The sequence below is a fragment of the Canis lupus genome, chromosome 15, assembly GCF_003254725.2.
Source record: "Canis lupus dingo isolate Sandy chromosome 15, ASM325472v2, whole genome shotgun sequence".
Classification (NCBI taxonomy): domain Eukaryota; kingdom Metazoa; phylum Chordata; class Mammalia; order Carnivora; family Canidae; genus Canis; species Canis lupus.
This window is the reverse complement of record NC_064257.1, coordinates 14,990,201-15,017,035: the sequence shown is the minus strand read 5'-3', so window position 1 is coordinate 15,017,035 and position 26,835 is coordinate 14,990,201. Positions and strand designations below refer to the sequence as shown.

The 26,835-nt window shown below is 40.7% G+C and overlaps 1 protein-coding gene and 1 long non-coding RNA gene across 5 annotated transcripts in view; one reads left to right on the top strand and one right to left on the bottom strand.

Annotated features, from left to right (window-relative positions):
* Positions 1-26,835, bottom strand: part of TESK2 (testis associated actin remodelling kinase 2) — a 143,495-nt gene that overhangs the window by 8,731 nt on the left and 107,929 nt on the right. For 3 of the 4 annotated variants that reach the window (XM_025420300.3, XM_049094475.1, XM_049094477.1), the window contains one exon: positions 4,727-4,873. The exons of the other annotated variant lie outside the window; for it this stretch is intronic. In XM_025420300.3, coding sequence (XP_025276085.1) covers positions 4,727-4,873 — 147 coding nt within the window. The remainder of the gene's footprint in view (positions 1-4,726; positions 4,874-26,835) is intronic. 4 annotated transcript variants of the gene reach the window in all.
* LOC112642584 (uncharacterized) lies at positions 4,869-8,997 on the top strand. The gene is made up of 2 exons (XR_003125327.3): positions 4,869-8,304; positions 8,742-8,997. It is a non-coding gene; the product is annotated as an uncharacterized LOC112642584 (long non-coding RNA).

Here is a 26,835-nt window from a genome sequence, read left to right as displayed (position 1 = left end):
CTGAGACCAGTTCCTAGGTCTCCTAGGACAACGGCACAGTCAGTATTATTAGCACTGAATAAAACCACCTGAGTAGAGAAATGCCAAGTTCATTTGTTAATGTTACTTCCAAGCTAAAGGAATCTCTGCAACAACAACAAAATGGCTTTCGATGTGCCATTAGCTCTTTCCCCTCACCCTCAACCAATCCACTCCGTAAATCCAGTTAGGATCAGAGAAAAGTATTGATTCTACATCTCAAGAAAGGTTAAGAGGTTCTTTTCACAGCACAATGAGATCAGAGACTGAAATGCCCTCCCCTTCTAAATGCTCCAGAGGCTGCTATGGTTTAAGTCTCTTAAAAGATTATCTGGTTTGCTGCAATGTGTCCCATCCCTTGCCATCTATCCCACCCTGTGATCCTATATCTTTACCACAGCTCTTATGTAGTAATCTTCACATAACTGTCTCTCCAACTAGACTAACTCTGGACTCTAACTAGAGCCCATCGATGGTAAAGACTGAGTTCCAGTAATTTCCATGTCTGCCATACTATGTTTTCTTTCTTTCTTCATTCATTCATGAGAGAGAGAGAGGCAGAGACATAGGCAGAGGGAGAAGCAGGCTCCTCACGGGGAGCCTAATGCAGGACTTGATCCTGGAATCCCGGGATCACACCCTGAGCCAAAGACAGATGCTCAACCGCTGAGCCACCCAGGTGTCCCCCATACTATTTTTTCTAATAGCACAATATGAATGGTTCCAAAAAGCTATTGATAGTTCTCATTATAAAACAAACAAAAAAGAGGGGCATCTAGGTGGCTCAGTCAGTTAAGCACTTCCTTTCAGCTCAGGTCCTGAGCCTGGGTCCTGGATGGAGCCCCACATCAGGCTCCCTGCTCAGGGAGCCTGATTCTCCCTCTCCTGTTCTCCCTGCTTGTGCTCTCTGTCAAATAAACAAATAAAATCTTAAAAAAAAAAACACTACAGTGTCTTAACACTCATATCTACATCTGTCCAGCATTCAACTCTAATTCATGCTCTCTTCAGTCTCTGAAGATTGGCATTTCCCCCTCCCTAGATGTGTGGTATAGCCAAAGACCATAGCTGAATGAGCTTTTCACTCTGGTACAATCACCAGAGTTGCCTCTTTGGAGTCCATGAAAAACGAAAAATCAAAACCCAATAACCAAGAATAGAGGTAACAATTCATAATCCATACTCCTAGAGAAGCAGGCTCCATGCAGGGAGCCCAATTCAGGACTTGATCCCGGGACCCCGGGATCACGCCCTGAGCCAAAGGCAGATGCTCAACTGCTGAGCCACCAAGGTGTCCTGACTTTTCACTCTTGAAAGCGTTGCAGCGACCATTGACATGTGAATCCTGCAAAGGCAACACTATTTTTAGGAGTCACTCTGATAGGAAATTAGGGATCCTTTTTGCCTCTACTATAAGGCTCAGGATCACTTGGAAAAAGTATCTGCTTCTCTCTGCCCTTGCTTACCCACCCGAACATGTTTCACTACTGTAAGTCCCTCCTGTCATCTCGGATCTGAGAAGCCCAGGTTGATGGCTCCTGTGAAGTGAAGGACAGAACCTACCTTACAGACTGGGCATAATATGGTCCCAAGAGCCCTCAAGTCATTTGGAGAAGTGGGACAAACTGGATTTAGGACTCAAAATCTAAGTTCTCAAGCAGATGTTTTGGCCTCTGTGCTATCAACTGCATTCTCTGAAAGAAGGCCAGGAAGTCCCTGCCCTGGCAGGCTCTGTGCTAGGTTCTAGGAATACAAAGGTGAGGAAGAGGAGCATTTGAGAAACTTGTATACTCATGGGAGACACAGCACAACAGATCACACAGTATGAGGTGTATAAACCTCTTACAGTCCTCAAAGAAATCAAACTCAGATTAAAAAAAACAAACAAACCAAAAAACCACAAAAAACAAACTCAGATTCAAAGCTGGCAATGAGACCATTTGGAAACTTCAAAGCCCTATTCTGTCCCTTTAGCTTTATTTATCCCTTGGGACTTCTCATTCTTATGGTCACTGTCACCACCACACAGGTCTCCTGGGAGCACCTGCTTTGGTGTAGACATACAACTCTCTCCCTAATCCTTGCAACACCGTTACAATGAGGCTGAAACATTCAGAGAAAACTACCAGAAGTTCAGAGATGATTTAAAGGCAATGAACACGGACAGTCTCTCCAACTGGATAGTCTGGCTTATAAAATCCACTTGTTTTTCTTGAACTTGAGAATCTTTTTTTTTTTAATTTTATTTATTTATTCATGAGAGACACAGAGAGAGAGAGAGAGAAAGACAGAGACATAGGTAGAGGGAGAAGCAGGCTCCATGCAGGGAGCCCGATGCAGGACTCAATCTCGGGTCTCCAGGATCACGCCCTGGGCCGAAGGCAGGAGCCAAACCGCTAAGCCACCCAGGGATCCCCCAAACTTGAGATTCTTTATAGTGCACTTCCCAACCTGTCCTCAGGTTGCCATGTCATTTGTTCTCACCATCTGGTCAATCTGATGACCCATGAGATCATGACTTGAGTCAGACACCCAACCGGTTGAGCCCCCACTTGCCATCTTAATGCTGCTACAGTAACAGTGCAGATGACTACAAATGGCCCTGCCACACCCAGGGGCCCTACAGTCACTTCCCCAAAGCTCTTTTCTCTGTAGTAGTTTATAAACCAATGGCTAGGGGGAGTACTGTTGTTTGGAACACCGGAACCACTGTAGTGTGAGGAAGCCAAGGACTTACTGTTCTAAGCCTTATCGGGTCTGAGAGTACAGTTCCCTTGTGTCACCTCTGCAAACTTTGTATTCATGACAGAAGGGGTGCAGGAATCTGTGTATGCATGGCTGTATGTATGCACCTGTAAGGTGTTCAGGGTGAAAAATGAAATGACAGCTATTCTTGGGCAAGTACAAAACTCCTCTCTAGCTCCCCAGAAGACTTTTTTTTTTTTTTTAAGATTTTATTTATTCATGAGAGACACAGAGAGAGAGAGAGAGGCAGAGACACAGGCAGAGGGAGAAGCAGGCTCCACACAGGGAGCCCGACGCGGGACTCAATCCCAGGTCTCCAGGATCACGCCCTGGGCTGAAGGTGGTGCTAAACCGCTGAGCCACCTGGGCTGCCCTGCCTAGACTTTAAATCTGCTCTTGCACAGAAGTCATATCAGGGGGTTTATAGTTCCCACATCAATGATCAAACAGTACTATTTATATAAGCCTTGTCATGGTACTGTCCTGGGCCACTTGGCCCTCAAGTGCCTGCCTTGTAGCAAGGCCAACTTCCTCTAAAAGCAACCCTTTTCTAACCTGGTCACAGAGCAATCTGGACAGCAAGAGACTAGCTGATGCCAAAGAAAAACTGGCAGAAGGGCAGAAACTCAATCCAATGGGCAGAAAATGGGTCAGTACGTCGTGGCCCCTCAAGCCCTGCACTCAAATGACAAGCCAGTGGACTCTTGCTCTCAGTTAAGAGATACCTCCTGGAGGCCATGAGAGAGCTCTAAGCCACAGGCTCCCAGTTGGCTTGACCACCGCCACTCCTATAGGCAGGAATCTCTTAACCCTCCCTTGTCAACTGCTCCTGCAACACTCATTCACACCGGAGTCAAGCACCAAGATTCCTAAGATGTACGTGTTGCCTGGCTCAGCACTGAAAGGTACCTGCTGTGAGCCAATATTGGCTTTCTAAGGACTAGCTGCACTGAATAGTAAGGTGTATTCTCTGATTATTATTATAATTTTTTAAAGATTTTATTTACTTATTCATGAGACACAGAGAGAAAGAGGCAGAGACATAGGCAGAGGGAGAAGCAGGCTCCCTACAGGGAGCCCGATGCAAGACCCAATCCCAGGACCCCAGGATCACAACCTGAGCCAAAGGCAGGTGCTTTTTTTTTTTTTAAAGGCAGATGCTTTAACCGCTGAGCCATCCAGGCATCCCTAACCTCTGTGATTAAATGTTAAATCTATAAGAGATTTCCATCATTTCAAAGCTCATTAATGATTGGTTTCCTTCTCTATTTTTTATTTCTATTTATTTTAGATTTTATTTATTTATTCATGAGAGACACAGAGAGAGAGAGAGGCAGAGGCACAGGCAGAGGGAGAAGCAGGCTCCATGCAGGGAGCCTGATGTGGGACTCGATCCCGGGACTCCAGGATCACGCCCTGACCTGAAGGCAGACGCTCCACTGCTGAGCCACCCAGGGATCCCTTGGCTTCCTTTTAAAAAAAAATTTTATTTAGTCCTTTTAGAGAGAGAGAAAGAGAGTGAGCAACAGAGGGCACAAGCAGGGGAGGGGGCAGGAAGAGGGAGAAGCAGGCTCCCCCCTGAACAGGGAGCCAATATAGGGCTCCATCCCAGGCCCCTGGGATCATGAGCTGAGCTGAAGACAGTCACTTAACTGACAGCCACCTAGGCGTCCCTAATGATTGGTTTCTTTTTTTTTTTTTTTTTTAAGATTTTATTTTATTATTTATTCATGAGAGACAGAGAGAGAGAGAGAGGCAGAGACACAGGCAGAGGGAGAAGCAGGCTCCATGCAGGGAGCCCAATGCGGGACTTGATCCTGGGTCTCTAGGATCACGCCCTGGGCTGAAGGCAGTGCTAAACTGCTGAGCCACCTGGGCTGCCCTAATGATTGGTTTCTTAACAGAGCTCTCTTGGTAATGGAAGACAGTGTCTCAAAGAGTTGTGCAAGTGATGCCTTCATACCTTAGATGTGAGGTCCCGATGGAAAATGCCTTTGAAGTGAAGGTAGCTGAGACCCACTGCTATATCATAAGCCAGTTTCACCCTCACAGTCCACGGCAAATGCAGGTTACTGTCTAGCAACTGTTCCAGATTTCCAGAGTTGATATACTGCAAAACAAAGGGAAAAACTCAGCCATCATCTGTCAGGTACGTTTAGGCTGGTGGTGAAACCATTAGAGGATAAAGATTCTACATTAAAAAACATTTTTTTTAAGTTGCTCAAGGCTTATTTTGCAGGTACTACGGTAGATGCTGCATACAAAGACCCTTCCTTTGAGGAGATGACAATCCATTAAGGGGCACAAACAATATCATGTAGTAAATGCTAAAATATAGCTTTGGACAAGTATGACAGTGCCATGAGTGCAGAGGATAAAGTTAGAAAGTCAATCTGGGTATGTCAGAGGAAGCTGTACAAAGGAAATAAGGGAATCAAAAGGATGACCTGGGGGAGCAGAAAAGAAAGACAATCCATACAGAGGGAACAGTATATGCAAAGTTATAGATTAAGAGCATGGTATATTCAGGAGACTAACACACTCAGTATAGTCAGAGTATGCAAATAGTAGAAACTTGGTGAAGCCAATATGCTTTGCTAAGATATATGGACTTTATTCTGTTGGAACAAAATAAGCCTTTTAAGCAGAAGAGCAAAATCTTCATCTTTGCTTTTCAAAGAAAAGATTATTTAAGCAATGGTATGATCAATGCATTAGATGGAGAGTAAGGAGAAGGGTAAACAGTGAATTATTGCAATAATCCTGGTAAAAGAAGGGTGCCCCAGTTAAGGCAATAGTGGAAACACTGGAACAGCGTAAGATTCAAGACATGGCTTATATGGCAGAGTTAAAACAACAACACACAAACACAAAACTTGATGACTGTCTGGATTGGGGGGATTAGTGCAATGAAAATCTCTAGGTTGATCCTGGGCTATTGGTCCCTGGATGCCATTATTAAATATCTACAAAATAGAGAGAAGGGCAGGTTTTTAGAAGCAGCAGCATGGTTAAAAGAGTGAGGTCAGTGAGGATATGTTGAGTTAAAGGACTTGTGGGACAGCCAAGGCGGAGATGTCTTAAAAAGAGCCTAAAATTTAGGAACAAAGTCTGAGGTAGAGACCAACATTTAGGAGGCAGCAACATTGAGCTGAAGTGGTCACAGAAGCCAAGTCATGGAAGTTGTCTAGGGGTTAACATATAAGGTGAGAAATTAACAGAATCTTAAGGAATGGTAACATTTAAAGGAGCAGGCAAAGGAAGAACCAAGCAAGAATGTTACATAGAAGCCAAAGAAGGAGAACATTCCAAAGTGGAAATGACCAGAAGTATCAAGTGCTATACAGATCAAGTAAGGTGAGCACGAATAGGACGCCTGGGTGGCTCAGTGGTTTAGGGCCTGCCTTCAGCCCAGGGCCTGATCCTGGAGTTCTGGGATCGAGTCCCACATTGGGCTCCCTGCATGGAGCCTGCTTCTCCCTCTGCCTGTGTGTCTCTCCCTCTCTCTCTTTCTGTGTGTCTCATGAACAAATAAATAAAATCTTAAAAAAAAAAAAGTAAGGTGAGCACAAAAAGTGTCCACTGGACTTACAACTAAGTCACAGGAAACTATGATAAAGACTAGAGTAAGACCAAAGTGAACAGAAGAGTAGAAGATAAGGCTATAGAGAAACTATGTGCAGATGTACTCTTCCAATAAATTTGGCTTTTCATCATTTCCATATACCCATGAAGTGCTGCTTTGCTTTAAAAAAAAAAAGCAAAAAATGTATTTATATAGAGAAGATAATAAGTGTAAGAGTAATAATAACAACAATAGCAACAAAACAACCAATAGGAACAGCTAATATTCACAGAGTGCTTACTCTGTCCAGGTACTAGTCTAAGAACTTTACATTAATTATCTCATTCACTCTGCACATAAACTAATGAAATAATTATACTATTATTCTCATTTTATAAGAGGCAGTTAGAAGTTAAGAGCCAGGGTTTAAACCCAGGCAGTTTGGCCCAGAGTCCATGTTCTTTACCTGTTAGCTAACCTAACATCAGCTACAGGTCACAGCATCTGAGTCAAAGAGCCTCATACAGAACAGGAGCTCAAAAATTTCTGCCAATTAGGTCATGAATTTATTCAAACCTTACATGATATATTATCTGCCTTTTCCTTCCATGAGAGAAAAATAGAAAATTCCCCTAAGCCTAAAATTAAGCTCTTAATACCTATTTTTAGGGGGGGGGTGATACTGAATTTTCTAAAGACTAGGGAACCTAAAGGAATAGCAGGCAAGATATCTGAATTTTAGTCCAATTTGGCCTCTAAACAACTACCTTTAGGCAAATCAACTAATGAGGCTATCCAATCAGTGTTCCCACCTATAAAATAGATATTATAATTCCTGATCCACATAACTCACAATGTCATTATGAGAATCTAATACAAAAATGTAAAAGGGCTTAGCAAAAATTTAAGTGCCATATCATCTGAGATGTCATGATGTGGTAACATAAGCACCAAAAAGCACCAGTTGGGGGCAGCACAATGCAGGACTTCACATCCTTGCATGAGGCACATCAGGCCCAGACGAAAGGGCTAAAAATACACCTAACTTCTCAAAAGGGAAACCTGTCAATCTGCTTCATTCTGCTTGATAATCCATCTTGGAAATCTCAAAAGGAGGCATAATGGCAGCATTAACACAGCACCTTTCATCTCTTTAGTTGAATCTGTCCATGGTTCATATTTGAGGAGCCCATTAGCTAAAAAGAAACTGAACTCGCAAACTCCAAGGTACTTGGGGGCAATATAGCAGACATCTAATCACGCAAATTTCTTTAGTTCTGAGGGTCAGAAAGATCTGAAAAGGTGGTGGTTCACTTCTTTGATACGATGACAATGTGACATGGAAGGCCTGACTTCAGGAGCCACTGAAGTTTTCCAACTGAGGGCCAAGCAGAAAAAATTACAATGAAAGGTTGTATTTGGGGATCCCTGGGTGGCTCAGCGGTTTGGCGCCTGCCTTTGGCCCAGGGCGTGATCCTGGAGCCCCAGGATGGAGTCCCGCATCGGGCTCGGGCTCCCGGCATGGAGCCTGCTTCTCCCTCTGCCTGTGTCTCTGACTCTCTTTCTCTCTCTGTGTCTATCATGAATAAATAAATAAAATCTTAAAAATAAATAAATAAAATAAAAGGTTGTATTTGCATTCTCTCTGGGCCAGGCTAAGTCAGGATTCCTGATTCTGGTTCAGAAACATACATATATACTCTTTTCTTTTTTTTTTTTTTTAAGATTTTATTTCTTTATTCATGAGAGACACAGAGAGACAGAGGCAGAAGGAGAAGCAGGCTCCATGTCGGGAACCCAATGTGGGACTTGATCCCAGGACCACGGGATCACACCCTGAGCCAAAGGCAGACGCTCAACCACTGAGCCACCCAGGCATACCATACATATTTACCCTTTTTAGAATGTCTCTGAAGACCTGAGAAATCCATCAATCCAGGCAGAAGGGGGAGGACAGAGGAGAAAGGTGAGGCAAGGTAAGGAATCACACCATTAGTAGGCTCTGGTTTTCCCAAGCAAGATGGAAGAAGCACAAACCAGGACCAGAGAGGGAAACTAAATGGAGTTTACTGTTACAACCTGTCTCTCTTGCCTGCCTTTGGTGAATATTTTTAGAAGGGGCTGATAAGCCTCTGGGGCCTTCAGAAACCACAACTTCTGAATGTCTCAAGACCTTTGCGTGTATGAGGAAAGGAAGTGTGAGATCTGCCAACAAGGAAGATTTCTAAGTTGCTACACACTCTGTGTGCCCATTAGTTGGGACGTTCACTTCCCCAAAAGCAACTCCCAGTGCAGGCTCAGCTGGTGTGTCCTCTGAACAAATCCCTGTGTGGGAAGCAGAAGCAAGATCTGTGCTTGCACATTCAACTTCCCAGGATGAGGTTAATAGAGGCTTCACTGTGTTTTCTTCCAGACCACTCTCTTGAGCAGCTCTTCAAAACAACCTAAGACACTGGCAATGCATTTAAATCATCTATGAGAGAGAGAAGTTTTTACATTTTAATGGTTGTCCTTTTAAACTGTCAAGCTCAGAAAACTATAATGTCAGCCAATCAAGTGTTAGAGGTACCTGAGTACCTCTCAGTGACTGGTTCCCCAACTTTACACCAAAACCTGCCTTTCCAACCCATGGTATAATAAAATATTGTAACAGAGTTTCTACCATCCAATTTGTGTTTGACACTTGATTTCATTAAAGACTTTTCTCCCAAAAGGCAGTCAATAAATAAGTGTGTGTTGGAGGCTAAACAATATTATGTATGCAAAAAAATCGTATGTTATCACCATAAAAACAATCGCCACAGGTTCTGATTAGTGGACACTCAGTTCTCCACTCAGGAATATCAATTAAAGTTATTTCTACAACCATTCAGTGAGCACTTCTCCATTTCCTGTCACCCCCATATGACAGTAAGAACCTGTCAGTTTACATCAACATTATTTTCCTTCTGGGATTAGAAGAGTCTGTTACACATAGTAAATGTGGGTATATGAAATGTGGGAATAACAGTTTATACCTTAAAGAAGTCCACCGAAAGATACAGATATAAGTATATAATACCAATAACCCTTATCAGAGGTAAATACTTGAGGTTTGAAAGTAGAAAGTGACTCTCCCTGAATCTGCAAAATTTGAGAGGAGGTAACATCTAAGTTGGATACTAAAAGATAGCTGGGAGTTGTGTAGGCCGAGAAAATAGTTCTTCCCATATATCCCCATAAGTTCTGATGGCACCAATTCAGAGACAGATACATAAACATACCCATATAGAGAATATTCTGGAACAGCATTAGGCAACCCTTATCTCTCCATGAGGCAACACTCCCTATATCCAGGGATCTTGTTCCTAATTCCTGCTGAGTTTAGTCAGCTACAGTGGCCTCACCCAATCATGACCAATCAGAATAAGATGACAAAATGCTTGCTTTTTTTTTTTTTTAACTTTGAATTATCAATGGACTGATACCTGTAACCAGCAAGCTTGTCCCCGAATAGTGGTTCAAAGGCATATTCAGAGGCTCTGAAGAAAATATCAACTGTAAGAATTATTACTCCTTTTTGAAAAATCTACCCAACTGGCCTGAAGTTAGGGCATTTACCCAAGGCAGATAAATGTGCTGCTATCCAACTAACAGAGATAATTTGCTACTACTTAATTAGCAGGGCTGTCCTAAGGATGATCCATCCATCTCTCTATCCATCCACCTATACAAACACTGAAAATCTACTATGTGAAAACACAAAGCTAAGTGGGGCCAGTCCCTGTCCTTTGTTCACAGTCCAGTCAAGGTGATAATCAACTAACAATTTTCTTATCACACAAGGCAGTAATGTATATCCTATATAGAGAATATCATTCTAACAGTAATGTAAAAACTGTATGGAAAAGTCAGGGATTGAAGCCAGGAAAACAGTTAGGAGGCTTCTGGAATCATTCAGGTGGGAAGAGCTGAATAAGACAATGACAGCAAGAATGGAAAGGAGGTTAATATCTGGAGACTTCTTAGAGGTAAAAGCAACAGGATTTCGTGCTTAATTAAAGGCAGGGAGTAATTAAAAGAAATAAAGCATACAAAGTAGGTCCAGTATAATGTTTAGCTCATAGGACACAACTCATTCTCCCTACTATCAATATCTTATTTCATCACCCCTTCCCTGGGTTATTCTATTGGCTTTCTAACTAGTCTGCTTGTCCCTTTTTTGTATCTTGAATAGACTTAGCCCTCATTCCAATCCATTTTCCATAATACAGCCAAAATACTCCTTCTGAAATGCCAACCTGAAGCTAATCCCCTGTTAAAATTATTCAATGATGCCCTACTACTGTTAGGATAAAACCCACAGCCCTTACTTAACATGGAATATAAAGCCTTTCACTCTTGCTTATAAAGGTCTGACCCCTTCCTGCTTGCACATTTGCACACACTGCTGGTACTTTTACCTGGAACACTCCTCCCCCATCCCTACATCGGCCTGACTAATCACTCCCTGTTAAGGATTCAGTTCCATTTCATGGAAGCCAACATGTAGGACTGGGGATAAGAAAGACACTGTGCAAAAGGAACACAAGGATAAAGTGAAGAGATTAGTAGTCATTTTTTTTTCTTTTTCCTGAATAAGGTATAAGTAGAGAGAAGGGATGAAGCTAAAAAGAAAAGATGGATGGTACAGTATAGTGGTTAAGCCTACATACTACAGAGTTAGGCTCCTTAGGATTGAATCTCACCTCTGACACTAGGTTGGTCATTCAATTTCTTTAATATTCATCTATAAAGTGGAAATAAGAATAGTATCTAATGCTCCCCCAAAAGATTAGTACCTAACCTATAGAATTATGAAGACTCAATTAGTTGAAGTGTAAAAATGCTTAGAACAATGTCAAAGAAAGTTCTCGGTATATGTCAGTTGTTATCTATTGCTGTTATTATTATAAATATATAATTTTTTTAGAGAAGTTCTGGAAAATCACAATGAAACACCTATAGTTAATTTGTCAGATCACAGGAGCACTAAAAATTTATAAGTAAAGTATACTATGATCTGGCATGTGTTGAATTACGTCTCCCCAAAAGATATGCTCAAGTCCTAGCCCCTGGTAACTGTAAATGTGACCTTACTGGGAAATAGAGTCTTTGCCGATGGAAAATCAAATAAAGATGGGATCATACTGAAGTAGGGTAGACCCTTAATCCAATAAGATTGGTATCTTTACAAAAAGAGACACAGACACACAGGGAAAATGTTATGTGTTAAGGGAGGCAGAGATGTGAGTGGCACATCTATAAGTCAAGAAACACCACCAAAAGCTAGGAAGAGACAAGGAAGGATCTTCCCCCAGAGCTTTCAGAGAGAGAACATGGCCCTGCCAACACTTCGATTTTGGACTTCCGTCAGAACTGTAAAATAATCAATTTCTGTTGTTATAAGCCGCCCACATTGTGGTGCTTTGTTATGGCAGCCCTAGGAAACTAATACATGCCCCAAACTACATTTTAGAAAGATCATGCTGGTAGCAGGATAGAGGAGGAACTAGCAGAAGGTTTAGAGCCTACTGCAACAAACAGTCCAGAGGAGAGGTGACCAAATTCCCAGCTTAGAGTGCTATTATTATAGGCATGAAAAGGTGGGCTAGAGTTAGAATATGCTGAGACAGAATCTAAAGGGTATAGCAACTGAGTGGTAAATATGAGAACTGAAGGAAAAGAAAGGCCACTCAGAGATTCCAAATTCAGGTGTTCAGAGAAGCAAGAGGGAGAGATCCTACAATCTCATGTGCCATCAGTAAGCCAGAAACACATCAGAAACCAGCATCAATGTCAAATAGCCAAATCAGTGACTTGTCAAACCTGTGTTCTTTGGATAAGCCCTCTACAGATGAGGGCCTTGGGCCCCGACCTAGTTTTCACTGAAGCCCAACAATGCCATTGTGCTAGCCACTGTATGTTTTTTGGTCGGCTCCAAACACAAAGGCTAGCAGATATCCCATCCTGCTGGCTTGGTTTGAAGAAGAAAAGAAAGCTTTGTTACTGCCCTGGGTAATTTCAGGACAGGCATCCCAAGAGCGCCCTGTGGGAGGCTTGTGCTCCAAAGGAGCCTCCTGTTCTCAGCTTGAGGTTCTGCAGCTACTATAGGCATATATCCCCTCATCTGCCAAAGCCTGAGTTTGCCACTGTTCAGGAGGTCCACCAGGGCTTGCCTGACTGAAACAGTCAGTAGTAATGAACTGACCCAAAGAGAAAGGGAATTCAAAATGTGTTTCAGCATATTTAAACATTCCACTCTCTCTGCCTTCATATATGCTTATCTACTGCTCAGAATACTCTTCGTCCCCTTCAGAGCTCTGTTAATTCATCCTTCTAAACCTAGCTCAAGTCTTTTATTTTCGAAAGCATTTCCTAATACCCCATTTTATACTTTGTGCCACTTTAGCCCCCTGTACGTATTGCTACTATTGCTTATCACATTGTACTATAACCTTGATGGCAGGGACCAGGTTTTTCTCAACTTTAAGAGCCCAGCATCCAGTGAACAATAAATTGTTGAATGAACAAATGAATGATTAAATACATTTATATAAATGCAAGCAGGTTTTAAGTTCTCTATTAGAAACTATCCCCCCCCCCCAAAAAAAGAAGCTATCCCAATTCAGACATTAATGCAATTTAAGATCAAAAGAGAAGTGTGCTTTTAGAGAATTTTTCTGGTAAGTACCATCCAAAACAAATATTTATTTTTTTAAGATTTTATTTATTTATTCATGAGAGAGAGAGAGAGAGAAAGGCAGAGACGTAGACAGAGGGAGAAGCAGGCTCCCTGCAGGGAGCCCAGCGTGGGACTCCATCCTGGACTGGACCGGGGATCACCCCCTGAGCCAAAGGCAGATGCTCAACCACAGAGCCACTGAGGTGTCCTCCAAAACAAATACTTAATAATGCCTACTATTGGGGGCACCTGGCTGGCTTGGTTGGTAGGTTGTGTAATTCTTGATCTCACAGTCGTGAGTTCAAACCCCATTTTGGGTGTGGAGACTACTTAAAAATAAAATATTTAAATAATAATAATAATGCCTATTACGTGGCAAATACTATGGTAGCATTGGAAATAAAATGAAATACAAAACAGTGCATTTGGCCACTCACTAATATAAAACTCTGAGGATACTTATCATCCTATTAGCAAATTCCTTAAAGTGGTCAAAATCACATGACTTAAAAAATATAACTGAGATGATCTTCTGGAAATTACAGAAGGTATTTCTTTTATCAACAACTTAAAGAAACCATAAAGACATCTCCTGTTCTTCATTCACACTTTCCATAGATAGATATTTAGTATAAAGCCCATTCACTGCTTAAAGAATATGTTTGCTTAACAAAGCTGAAGTGGCAGGAATGTTTTTCAATCCCTATCAGCTACTATAAACATCAAAATGACTGTTTACCCAAAAGATTCAAAATAGTGTGATTAAGCTTTCCCCACAGATTTTTAACTGTTCCATTAAACATCTCATAATCAAAAACAAATTTGTTTAAATAAAGTAAATATTAAAAGATAAATATGTAGAATAAATCTTCTCAAAGAAATAAGCTAAGAAATACTAAGACTGTTCCCTTTACCCAGTGAAGCTCTATTCACAATCAATGGTCACAGACATGATTTAAGATGAGGCCAGGGTTCCTAACCACTCCATCCAGTCTGCTTTCCTATCCCCAAATCCATAAGTTCATGATTAAAATCACTTTTCCGTCCAGCCTGCTATCCCATATCTACTATAACCCTGCACTCTGCAGATCCGCATAGGAATCTTTGACATTCACTTGGTGATTGAACTCAGAGTAAACAAAGCAATCCATTAAGGAAGACAAACACACCCTGCCCCCCAACCAGATCTGAGGAATAGGGGCTTGACAGTGGACAAAATGAAAATAGAAACCAAAAGAAACTAGTTTCTTTCTTCTTTCTTTCTTTTCTTTCTTTCTTTCGTTCTTTCTTTCTTTCTTTCTTTTTCCTTTCTTTCTTTTTCCTTTCTTTTCTTTCTTTCTTTCCTTTCTTTCTTTCTTTCTTTCTTTCTTCTTTCTTTCTCTTTCTTTCTTTCTTTTTTAAGATTTTATTTATTTATTCATTAGAGACATGGGGGGGCGGGGGGGTGTGCAGAGAGGGTAGAGGGAGAAGCAGGCCCCATGCGGGGCTCGATCCCAGATCTCCAGAATCAGGCCCTGGACTGAAGGTGGCGCTAAATCACTGAGCCACCTGGGCTACCCCAGAAACTAAGTTTCTAATTAAGGTGACTTATATCAAAGGAACTGCATCTTCAAATGAACCAATCATTTCTTCTACCGATTCTGCCTATATTAGCACACCACTTGGCCTCTGAATAAGGAATAAATCAAGCAAAAGTTAAAGAAAGCAAACTACAAGCTCAAAGGGTATCTTCTAGAGGCAAATGGTAGGTAGAGGGATAGAAAGGGAGAAAAGGTTCCAACTTGCTATGTGGGAGACAGCTTCCCAGCCCAATAGTCACTCCAAGCGCAGGCAAAAATCTCTTCCAAAGGCTAAGAGTCAAATAGGCAACTAAACACCCTCACATTCTGGGGCACTTGGGTAGTTCAGTTGGTTAAGCGTCTCCCTATGGCTCACGTCATGATCCTGAGGTCCTGGAATCAGCCCCGAGTCTGGCTCCCTGCTCAGCTCAGAGTGTTTCTCCCTCTCCGTCTGCTCCTCTGCCTACTTGTTCTCTTTCTCAATCTCAAAAAATCAATAAAATCTAAAATAAATAAATAAATGAATGAAGAATTGTATGTTCTAAGATGTGCTACGATGAAAAAAAGGAAAGAAAAAAAGGAAAGAGTGCTAACAAAGAGAATCAGAAGCCAACTCATAATCTGGATGTGGGAAGGTCATTAGGAAAAGCTACTCCGGGATGCCTGGATGGTTCAGTGGTTGAGTGCCTGCCTTTCGCCCAGGGCGTGATCTTGGAGTCCTGGGATTGAGTCCTACATCGGGCTCCCTGCATGGAGCCTGCTTCTCCCTCCCTCTGCTTATGTCTCTGCCTCTCTCTCTCTCTCTGTCTCTCATGTATAAATAAAATCTTTTTTTTTTTTTTAAAAAAAGGAAAAGCTACTTCAATGAAGTGAAAATTTAAACTAAGACTTAAAAATTGATGAGTTAAGTAGGTAAAAAGTGGGAGAATCACTTTTCAAATCTTATGTAATTCTCAGTTTCTTTTTACATAAAATAGCAGTAATAATGACTATATCTCAGAAGGTTGTCATAAGGATGAAAAAAGAAAATACATGTAACACTTAACATCCCAGAAATATTAGCTATTTCTTTAACGAGTATGTCTGATTTTATAAGCAGAAAAAAGTTTTTTGGGGGCGCCTGGGTGGCACAGTTAAATTGAGCATCTGGCTGTTGATTTTGGCTCAGGTCACGATCTCAGGGTCCTGGGATCAAGTCCTGCATTGGGCTCCATGCTCAGCATGGAGTCTGCTTGAGGATTCTCTCCCTTTGCCTCTCCCCCTGCTTGCTCTCTCTCTCTCTAGCTCTCTCTCTCCCCTTAATAAATAAATCTTTAAAAAAAAAAGTTGTGTTTGTTTTTAAAGTGTCCCTGGTACTGCCAACTGCAATAAATTATTGGTTTAAAAAAATGAAATATTTTCTTATCCAAAACTTTAATTGACTTAGCAGGTAAGTAGTATGTCTATTGTTTTATTTCTATTTCCAAAAGTCCAGTGCCCAGTTCTGTTCCTTCGGGGCATACCAGAAATACATGTTTGACTGACTAGCTAATCTAGATGGAAAATAAGTTGTTGAGCAAATTAGTGACAGAGTCAAAGGATGATGATGCAAGAGGTGTTATAATTAAACAATGCAAAAGCCATTTAGAAATTATTCCATTCATGAGGCAAGAGTTCTAGCCATTCCTACAGGCTCTAAAATACATTTTTAAACGTATTTTTAAAAGAAAATTTACCTCCACTTTGCTTTTTAGATGGCACAAAATGTATTTCTTTTTCCCCCTATCCAATCATTCAGTCAATATCTATAAAGTGCTTTCTAACTACAAAGTACTGCTGGGAGATCATGAATATACAGATGAGTAAAATACTATCCCTATATTAACAAGCAACTAATTGGTTTTATAAGGTACTTTCATAGTTACCTCATTTGAACCTTGCAACATCCTGAAACATTGTTATCCTTTAAAAAAAATTTTATATATGAGGAAATCAAGCCTAGAGAATTTAAATAATTTGCCTGTAGTTATTCAACTGTTAATGGTAGAGCCTGGATTTTAACCCAAGCCTTTTGACCCCAAAGCCTGGGTTCCTTCTACTCTGGAAGCTTACATTAATATAGGGAAACCAGGGCAGCCCCGCTGGCTCAGCAGTTTAGCGCCGCCTTCAGCCCAGGGCGTGATCCTGGAGACCCAGGATCAAGCCCCACGTTGGGTTCCCTGCATGGAATGGAGCCTGGTTCTCCCTCTGCCTGTGTCTCTGCCTCTCTCTATGAATAATAATTCATAATTATTATTATTAATAAATAAATAAAATCTTTTAAAAATATAGGGAAACCAAAGCAAAAATAACTTTAATACATGGCATAATATGTAATAAGAGAGGTACAAAAAGAAAATAAAAAAAGAAAACCCAACTACATATGAGAAGATCACTATGGAAGGAAACACTATGACCAAATCTGGCAAGGAGGGGAAAGCAAACAATGGCAAAGAAAGAATCAGGAAAAGTTTTAGGGAGAAATGAGTGGACTTTGAGCAAAGTCTTGAAGGGAGAGATGATTTCTATAGGATAAAGAGAAAGAGTATATCCCCGGATGAAAAAATATTAATAAGGAGGCAAAAAATGAAGACTACATTTAGTAAACACATGAAAATCAGTTTGTCTGAATGGGAGAGTACTTGCTAAAGACTTAGAAAAAAGGTATGATGCTAAAGGCACAGAGGACTAGGATACCGAGCTAAGAGTTTATCCTGAATTCTATATTTTAACCCTCACTGTGCACAGGATAACCTATGCACTTCATGATTTTTTTAAGATTTTATTTATTTATCCATGAGAGACACAGAGAAAGAGACAGAGACATAGATAGGGAGAAGCAGGCTCCTCACAGGGAGGCTGATATGGGACTCAAACCCCAGACCCGGGATCACGCCCTGAGCCAAAGGCAGACGCTCAACCGCTAAGCCACTCAGGTGTATTTATAAATTAATAAAGTTTTTAAATATAGATGCCTGGGCTTCTCCCAAGACTTTAATTCAGTGGGTCTTGTGTGAGGTCCTGGTATCTGCACTTTCTCAAAAGCCCCTAAGCAATTCTGGTAAGTAATTAAACTTATAAAACAACACTATAATCAATGAAGAAATCACTGAAGGTTTTGAGCCAGAAAATGCCACTGATTATTCATTTATTCATTCAATCAACAAATATGATAAGCAGCTATCATTTGTCAGGCAGTATGTATGCTAGGAACCAACTGATATCAATGTAAAAAAAATAGTCCTTGCCCTTAAGGAATTTATAATGTATATACACAGGCAGTGAATAAAAATCAATGATAAATGCTGTTGTAATATGGAAGTATACAGGAGGGGTACCCAACCTTAGGAGATCAGAAAAGGCTTCCAAGAGAAAATAAGTTAAGTAGGAGTGGGCAAGGCCAATGGGAGATAGAGAGGTTGTGTTCTAGGTAGAGAGAAGAGCTGGTACATAGGCCCAGAAGTGGAAAGGGTCATGTGCCATTTATGGAACTGAAAAAGTTCAGTATAACTGTGGTACACAATTAAGACAGCAAAAAGGTCACCAAAGTGAGCAGTGAAGCTACACAGATAAGCAGTAGTAGAATCAGGTGTTTTAACTTGATCCTCAGGGCAATGAGGAGACATGGAAGGGTTTATGCAGAGAGAAACAAAATTAGATTTGTATTAAACACTGTGCTTATGTCCACCAACAGATGAGTGGATAAGTAAAATGTGGTATATATTCACAATGGATATTTTTTATTCTTAAAAAGGAAGGAAGGAAATCCTGTCACATGTTACCACATGGATAAACCTTTCAGATATTATCATGAGTGAAATAAGCCTGTCACAAAAAGACAAATGCTGTATGATTCCACTTCTATAAGGTACCTGAAGCAGTCAAAATAATAGAAACAGAAAGTAGAAGATGAAAAAGAGCTGGAAGGGATGCCTGGGTGGCTCAGCAGTTGAGAACCTGCCTTCGGCCCAGGTCGTAACCCCAGGGTCCCAGGATCGAGTCCCACATAGGGCTCCCTGCATGGAGCCTGCTTCTCCCTCTGCCCGTGTCTCTGCCTTTCTCTCTCTCTCCCTCTCTCTCTCTCTTAAAATCTTAAGATTTTATTTATTTATTCATGAGAGACAGAGAGAGAGAGAGAGAGCACAAACAAGGGGAGGAACAGAGAGAGAAGCGGACTTCTCACTGAGCAGGGAGCCTGAGGTGGGGCTCGCTCCCAGGATCCCGAAATCATGACCTGAGCTGAAGGCAGGTAATTAATCAACTGAGCCACTCAGGTGCCCACCTTTAGACAATTGTTCTGCCACCTTCATAGACTAGCTTTTCATTTTTGAAGTTGATCTAAATTGGCCCTTAACACAAAGCAACTGCTTAGTAATTATTTGTTGGGTAGAAAATAAATATAAGCCATTTCTTTAGGAAAGCAAAATATGCTAAAATGGGCATGTTCAAGAAAGAAATGCTTATGATTCACTTTGGAAATCATTGATCTAAGAATTTTCTACATAAGCAAATCATGATAACAAGAAAAGACCAACATAAAGAACAAGTAAACACAGAAAGTGCAGACAGTGATGATGTATCTGGTGTAGGAATGCTGAAATGCCCTTGAGTAGCAGGAATGTAGGAGAGGTATACCATCCTTCCTCTGTTCTTCCATTCTTGCTACAGGATCCAAACTACTTTAGAACAGCACTCAAGGGCCTACACAGACCCAATTCCTGTGAATGATACCACTTATCAAGTTAAGAAAAGCACACTTGTCAAAACTTCTGTTAGAAACTGGTTTAGGGGAAACTCAAAGAGAACTTTATGAATTCAATTGCTACACTAGTCTCACAGTCATAGAGAGGATTAGGAGAAAGATTAGTGAGAAATCCCTTAAGCATTTTTAAAATCCTCTTGCTGTCCTATCATTACCAACACTGAGAAAAGATGCATCAAATGGATGGCCAAAACCACCTTGAAAGAGGCAAATGTCTTTGTGACAAACAGATTAACTGCTGTTAAGTTCAACTGTGGGAAGCAGTATTCATTCATTCATTCATTCATTCATTCATACATTTATCTGCTCACCCAACTAGTATTTATTGCATGCCTTTATATGCCTGTTGAAGACTGAGTAGTGAAAAAAATAATGAAGCCCAAGGAACTTAAAGTCTAGTAAACATAGGATAAAATAGGAAAAAAGAAAGACAGACAACTTAGTGATTTTTTCACTATCATTACTCAGGAAGTAATACAGCAGTTGCTGAAAGATGCCTCCTTCCAAACCAGGGAGATGTTTTCTAAAGAAGACGCTGATAAACAGGATCTGAACAAGTAAGGTATCACTCAGGGTATTCCTTGGAATCCCCATGCTCTATGAAGTTATCACCACCTGTATGTCCAATAAATATTTCAAACTCAACCTGCTAAAACTGACCTCTCAATCCCCTCCCATCTTGTACATCCTATAATCTTCCCCAGCTCCATTAATATCAACTGTACCCTTCAGGTGTTCTGACCAAAAACCTCAGAGTTATCCTTGACTCCTTTTATCTTCTCATATCCCATACCTAATGCATCAGGAAAGCCTAGTTTACCCTCAAAATCCAGAATCACCAGCAGCACTCTGGTCCAAGTTACCACCATCTCTCACCCTTTCTGCATAGTCCTTATTTACTGCACAGAATTTACTGCAATCATCTCTACTAGTCTTTCTGCTTTCACCCTTGTCTTCTTTTTCAGTTTATTCACCTTACCCTCACAGTGGTTATCTTTTTAAAAGATAAGTTACATCATATCACAGCTCTAACCAAAAGCTCCCAAGGATTTCACAATTCAGCCTGAGTAAAAGCTGAAGCTCTTACAATGATCTACAAGACTGTGTGACCTGGCCCGCATTTCCACTCTCACCTCCATCTACTGTCCTTTACTCGCTCCACTGCAGCCACGTCACCCTCCTTGGAGTTCTTCGACAATACCAAGCACATTTCTGCCTCCATGTCTTTGCATTGCTGTTCCCACTTCCTAGAACATTCTTTCCCCAGATATTCATGCAGCTAGTTCCCTTACCTCCTTAATTTTTGCTTCTTCTGTGAGACCTTCCCTGTCCACTGCAAACCCCATGGCACTTAAACCACATATATTACAATTTGTTTCCTGTATAGTCTAACTCTCCTACCTACCCCCCCTGCTTATCACAATGTAAGTTCCAGAGGGCAGAGATTATTATTTGTTCATTATCATATTCCCAGTGCCTGGAATGGTGCTAAATACGTAATAGAAGCCCAATAAATATTTTCTGAATGAGTAAATGAGCCAGAAGCAAGCTCGCAAGTCAGGGAGGAAACTGCTTTAAGAATAAAGTAAACTAGGGATCCCTGGGTGGCTCAGTGGTTTAGTGCCTGCCTTCGGCCCAGAGCATGATCCTGGAGTTCCGGGATTGAGTCCCACATCAGGCTCCCTGCATGGAGCCTGCTTCTCCCTCTGCCTGTGTCTCTGCCTCTCTCTCTCTCTCTCTGTGTGTGTGTGTGTGTGTCTCATGAATAAATAAATAAAATCTTTTAAAAAAAGAATAAAATAAACTAAATAAACTATTCTATTATTTGTGGGTTAGACTGCCAACCTCAAATTCTTGTTTCTCAAATGTCATAGGGAGTTACTAAAAATAAGGGCAGAAAATATGTGCCACAATTTATTTAGATATTTTTTTTATTACTAAATGGCCAAACCAAAAAATTATAGCTACCTTTTTTAAAAAGATGCCACGAGGTATTTATAGGAATGTTTTTATCTATTTTTACAAGTATAAATGAAATAAACTTTTAATTGTGAAACAACTGGAGATGTGACATTTTACACATTTCACACAGAGTGATTTGCTCTAACCTTGAGCTCTTTCCACTGGGGCTAAATCAGCCTTCTGAGAGCTGAGTCTACACTAAACAACTAACTACAAACATCCTAAACATATACGATGGGCCCAGCCACACAAGCATTATCATTGGCCTTATTTAGGAGACTGAGCTCCATTAGAGAGCCTGGGATTTGACATCACTTGGAAAGTGGGAGGAAGAAGAGAATTAAGGGCATCCCAGTTTCTGGAAGGCACATTTAAGACCAGTATGTGTAGAAAAGAGCAGAAAGACCTGCCTAACTAAAGGGGGGGAATGTGTATTCTGAAATCAAATAGAGTCTAGACTGCTAAATAGAAGTTTTAAATAATTTTTTAAGAGTTATTTATTTTTGAGAGAGAGAGAGAGAAATATGTACAGGGGAAATGAGGTAGGGCAGAGGGAGAGAGAAATTCAAGCAGACTCCCCACTGAGCACAGGGCCTCATGTGGGACTCGACCTCACAATCCCGAGATCACCACCTGAGTGAAACCAAGAGTCAGATGCTCAATCATCTGTGTCACCCAGGAGCCCCTAAACAGAAGTTTTTAAACAGAAGCATCACATTATCAAAGTATGCCTAATGGATTATTTGAGTAATCATATATCAAACTAAAGCAAAGAAAGATTAGAGATAGGAAAACCAGCCAAAGCCTTTGTAGGAATCAAGGCACGGAATAACATGCAGAGAAAGAAGAATAAAAAAGATATCACAAAGAAAATAATAGGATTGGGAAATGATTAAATTCAAGAGATGAGAAAATATAAAAACCAATTCCGTAGTTTTTATTTGGATGAATAAATATTCTAACAATAAAAAATGGTAAGATTGAGGGACACCTGGGTGGCTCAGGAGTTTGGCGTCTGTCTTCAGCTCAGGTCATGATCCTGGAGTCCCGGGATCAAGTCCCACATGGGGCTTCCTGCATGGAGCCTGCTTCTCCTCCCTCTGCCTATGTCTCTGTCTGTCTGTCTGTCTCTCTCTCGCTCCCCCCCACCCGCCGTGTAAAAAATAAATAAATAAATAAAATCTTAAAAAAAAAAAGAAAATGGTAAGATTGAAAAGAGTGATATAACTGAGCTACGTTGTATTTGAAATATTAGTAAAGGGATGCCTGGGTGGCTCAGCAGTTGAGCATTTGCCTTTGGCTCAGGGCATGATCCTGTAGTCCCGGTATCGAGCCCCACATTGAGCTCCCTGCACGGAGTCTACTTCTTCCTCTGCCTGTGTCTCTGCCTCTGTGTCTCTCATGAATAAATAAATAAAATATTTTTTAATGAAATATTAGAGACACCTGGGTGGCTCAGTGGTTGAGCATCTGCCTTTGGCTCAGGGCATGATCCTGGAGTCCCAGAATCGAGTCCCACATTGGGCTTCCTGCCTATATGTCTCTGCCTCTCTCTGTGTGTCTCTCATGAATAAATAAATAAATAAAATCTTTAAAAAATAATAAAATTAATTAAAAATAAAATATTAGTAAAATAATTGAGTGGAAAACGAGATGACAGAAAAAACAAATATGAACTATAATGAGTAATAACTATAAATATATATGGAGATCTAAGAGTTAATTAACAGTATGGAGTAATGGCTGGATTTTTTAAGATTTTATTTATTGATTCATGAGAGACACAGAGAGAGAAAGAGAGGCAGAGACACAGGCAGAGGGAGGAGCAGGGAGCCCGACGTGGGACTCAATCCCAGGTCTTCAGGATCACGCCCGGGCTGAAGGCAGCACTAAACCGCTGAGCACCTGAGATCCCCCATGGATATTTAAAAATAGCTTTTATTTTGTTTTTATTTTTAAATAGCTTTTAAAGAAGGACATAGTAAGAAATTTCTTACTACCCCAGTCACTAAACACTGAGTTCATGAAAGACATTGCAGTGGAATAAAATGGTCAGTGAGATGTAGAGTCTAATAATTCCCCTCCCTGTGAATCAGAACTGACCAAGAGAATGCAGCATAAGTGACATTCTGGAACTTCCAAGGTAGGTCATAAGAAGTCTTTCAGTTTCCACTTACGTGGCCTGTACCTCTCACTAGTCACCATATATAAAGTCTAACTATCTTGAGATCACCAAGCTGTGGGAAGCTCAGGAGAGCTCAAGCTATATGGAGATGACCTAGTGAATGAGATACCATGTAGTGTAAGACAGGGACCAAGCCACCTTCATTCACCATAGCACCAGATATGTGAATGAAGCAGCCATCCTGGAAGTGGGTCCTCTAGCTGATACACGTGGACCAGACACCCAGCAGAGCCCTTTCAAAGTCCCAACCTACAAAAATCACAAGCAAAATAAAATGGTTGTTTTAAATCACTAAGTTTTAGGGTATTTTGTTATACATCAATAACTAGGGGAATAGGCTTCTTTTCCATCCTGATAAGCCCAGAGCCTAGCAGAATCACTCAAAGTGGTATGTGTAAATGGAATTTCTTTCTTCCCTTGCAGATGTTAATTCACATCTTGTCATTTCTCCTACATTCACCACTCCTTTAGAAGTCTTGAGTCAACAGGGGCAATCATTCATTGTTGCTACATCTAGAGTGTCCTCTTAACTAGCATGTAGTAGAAATAGCTTCCTCAAAGTCACCCCATGCTTGAAAGATAGGTATGGCTATGCTGCAAAAGTTAACCCAAGGCAGGCACCAGACAATACCGCATCTGGCTGGGTAAATAAGGCCACGAAACTCTGTACTGGGCCACACAGAACAAAAAAAAGAAGCAGGCACAACTAATAGCAATATCACAGGACACCAAGAAACTGGAATTGGGGTCTGGCTGCACATTTTTATAAATAATGCATGAGTTTAGTCACTGAACCGACAGAGTTTCCTTTCATTATAAACTCTCTGATTATATAAGGCTTCTTATAAGTCTGACAAAAAACAACTCAGAAACAATGCATGTGAACCCACATAGACAAGGAATTTCCAAAGTATTCTTTAAAAAAGAAAGAAGGTGTATAGTAGGGGTAGAAATGGTGAGTGAGAAGAGGATGAGGGCTATGTGAATAAAAAGTTCTTTTCAGCCCCCTGCAGGACTGATCCACTCCCTCATGAGTTAAGAGCTCCAAAAGTGTCTTTTAGTACCAGGTATCTGGCTGATTGAAATGACTTTGCTATAAAGAGAATGAATACCGTCACAGGCCAAGTAATTGCTGTGTCTGTAGCTGAGTGGTTCTTACTGGAACAGTAAAAAAAAAAAAAAGCATAGTTTCTGCATGGTAGAAAAGGCAAGAGAGACTCCAAAACCTCTGCCAAGTAATTCTTTTGCTGACTCTTTTGAGCACAGAATATTGTCACTTGAGATTCCTAACTGACCTTACACCCCACTCATTCCCCAAACATCCAATCTTCTAGGCACCAAAAGGTTCTGCACAAAGAGGTTCCCTGAACTATTTGATTATGAGGATATTTCCCTCTTTGTGCCTTTCTTAACAAGCTTAAAAAGAAGACATTAGGAGATGATGCATAATCTGTGTCAAAGCATCTCTCTCTTTGTCTACTATCTTTGGCAATGTCCCACACTTCCATCTTGGATATGGAAGAGAAAATGTATATAGCATGTAAGTTGGTGGCAGCTACTTTTTAAGTAGAATGACAACCACCTTAGGATGAAGCTGACAATGTAAAGACAGAGCAAAGAGATAGAAAAACATAGGATAGGGTCTCTAAATAACATCTATTTAGCTGCTGATAAATTGCAACCGAACATATTCTAATCTATCCAATAACCAGAAAATATCTCTTCCAAGTAAACCAAAATATAAAAATAGAGTCCAATTCTACAAATACTACACATGCTATACATTCAAGAACCTGTGGGGGAACATACATAAGCCCTTAGCACTATGGGAAATATATAAGGGAATTAAGGACAGTATGTTAAAATAGAAAGGGTCTAGGCTTTGAAGTCAAAGGAATCTGGACCCAAATTCTACTTTGGAAACTCAATTTCTCTAAGCCTAGTTTTCTCACCTATAAAATGGAGAAAATATTATTACAGAATTGTGAGAATTATAGCTAATATATAAAGCACCAAGCATGGCACTTAGCCCCCAGTAGTGTTTAATAACTAACTGATAGCTATGATTTTTGTAATGGGAAAAACTCTTTGCCCTCAAGTAGGGTAGAAAAGACAAATTATGATCTGGTAATTGAGATATTTATAGGACAGGAGAGATTGCAACAGTGGTTCCAATTCTTTACCCCTTATGCAATCCATGCCCTTTGACATAGAACTTTGCAGTATGTTCCCAATGTGAACTCAGATGTGTGACTTGTTTTGTCCAATGGGAATGTTGGCCAAGCAAACTTGAATATAAGAAGAATCATGAAAAGCACTTGTGCAAATGGCTGGCATACTCTTGCTATACCAGAACAGCAAGAGTCCTGCTGGGGGCTGAAAAGAACTTTTTATTCACATCCAGGCTGGTCTGCTGGTCCCAGAGGAAGGATGAGAAGCAACTGAAAGCAGTCCCAGCAAAGCCCAACCTAGATCAGACTACCAGTTGACCTGCCAGATGCATGAATGAGCCCAAGTGAGACTAGTAGAACTGTCCAATTGTGCTCAGTTCAGCTCAGCCCTACAGATGTACAAGGAGTAAATGTTTATTGTTGTATGCTTTTGAGGTTTTGTGGTTGGATATTACGTAGCAATAGCTAACTAATACATAGAGTTATATTTTCTTTCTTTAAAAAACTGAAGACTGCAGCCCTGGTGGCTCAGTGGTTTAGTGCTGCCTTTGGCCCAGGGTGTGATCCTAGAGATCTGGGATCGAGTCCCACATCAGGCTCCGTGATGGAGCCTGCTTCTCCCTCTGCCTGTGTCTCTGCCTCTCTCTCTCTGTGTCTTATGAATACATAAATAAAATCTTTAAAAAATAAATAAAAATAAATAAAAATAAAAAAACTGAAGATAAAAACAAAACAAAACAAAACTGAAGATTTCCTTAATACTCATGACCAAATGGAAGTCATTACGGTTTCCTGAGTCAAAGACATACTTATAGAGCATTCCTATTGGATACAATGTGGATTTTTAAATTTAACTCATTAAACTTAAAAGGTTTTGTTTGATCTTTTTATCAAACTGTTTTTTCTTTAACAACTCATTTGCTTAAAAACTCAGAAATCTAGGGCAGCCCGGGTGGCTCAGTGGTTTAGCACCGCCTTCAGCCCAGGGCGTGATCCTGGAGACCCAGGATGGAGTCCCATGTCAGGCTCCCTGCATGGAGACTGTTTCTCCCTCTGTGTCTCTGCCTCTCTCTCTCTCTCTCTCTCTCTCTCTCTCTGTCTCTCATGAATAAATAAATAAAATCTTTAAAAAATAAAAAAACTCAGA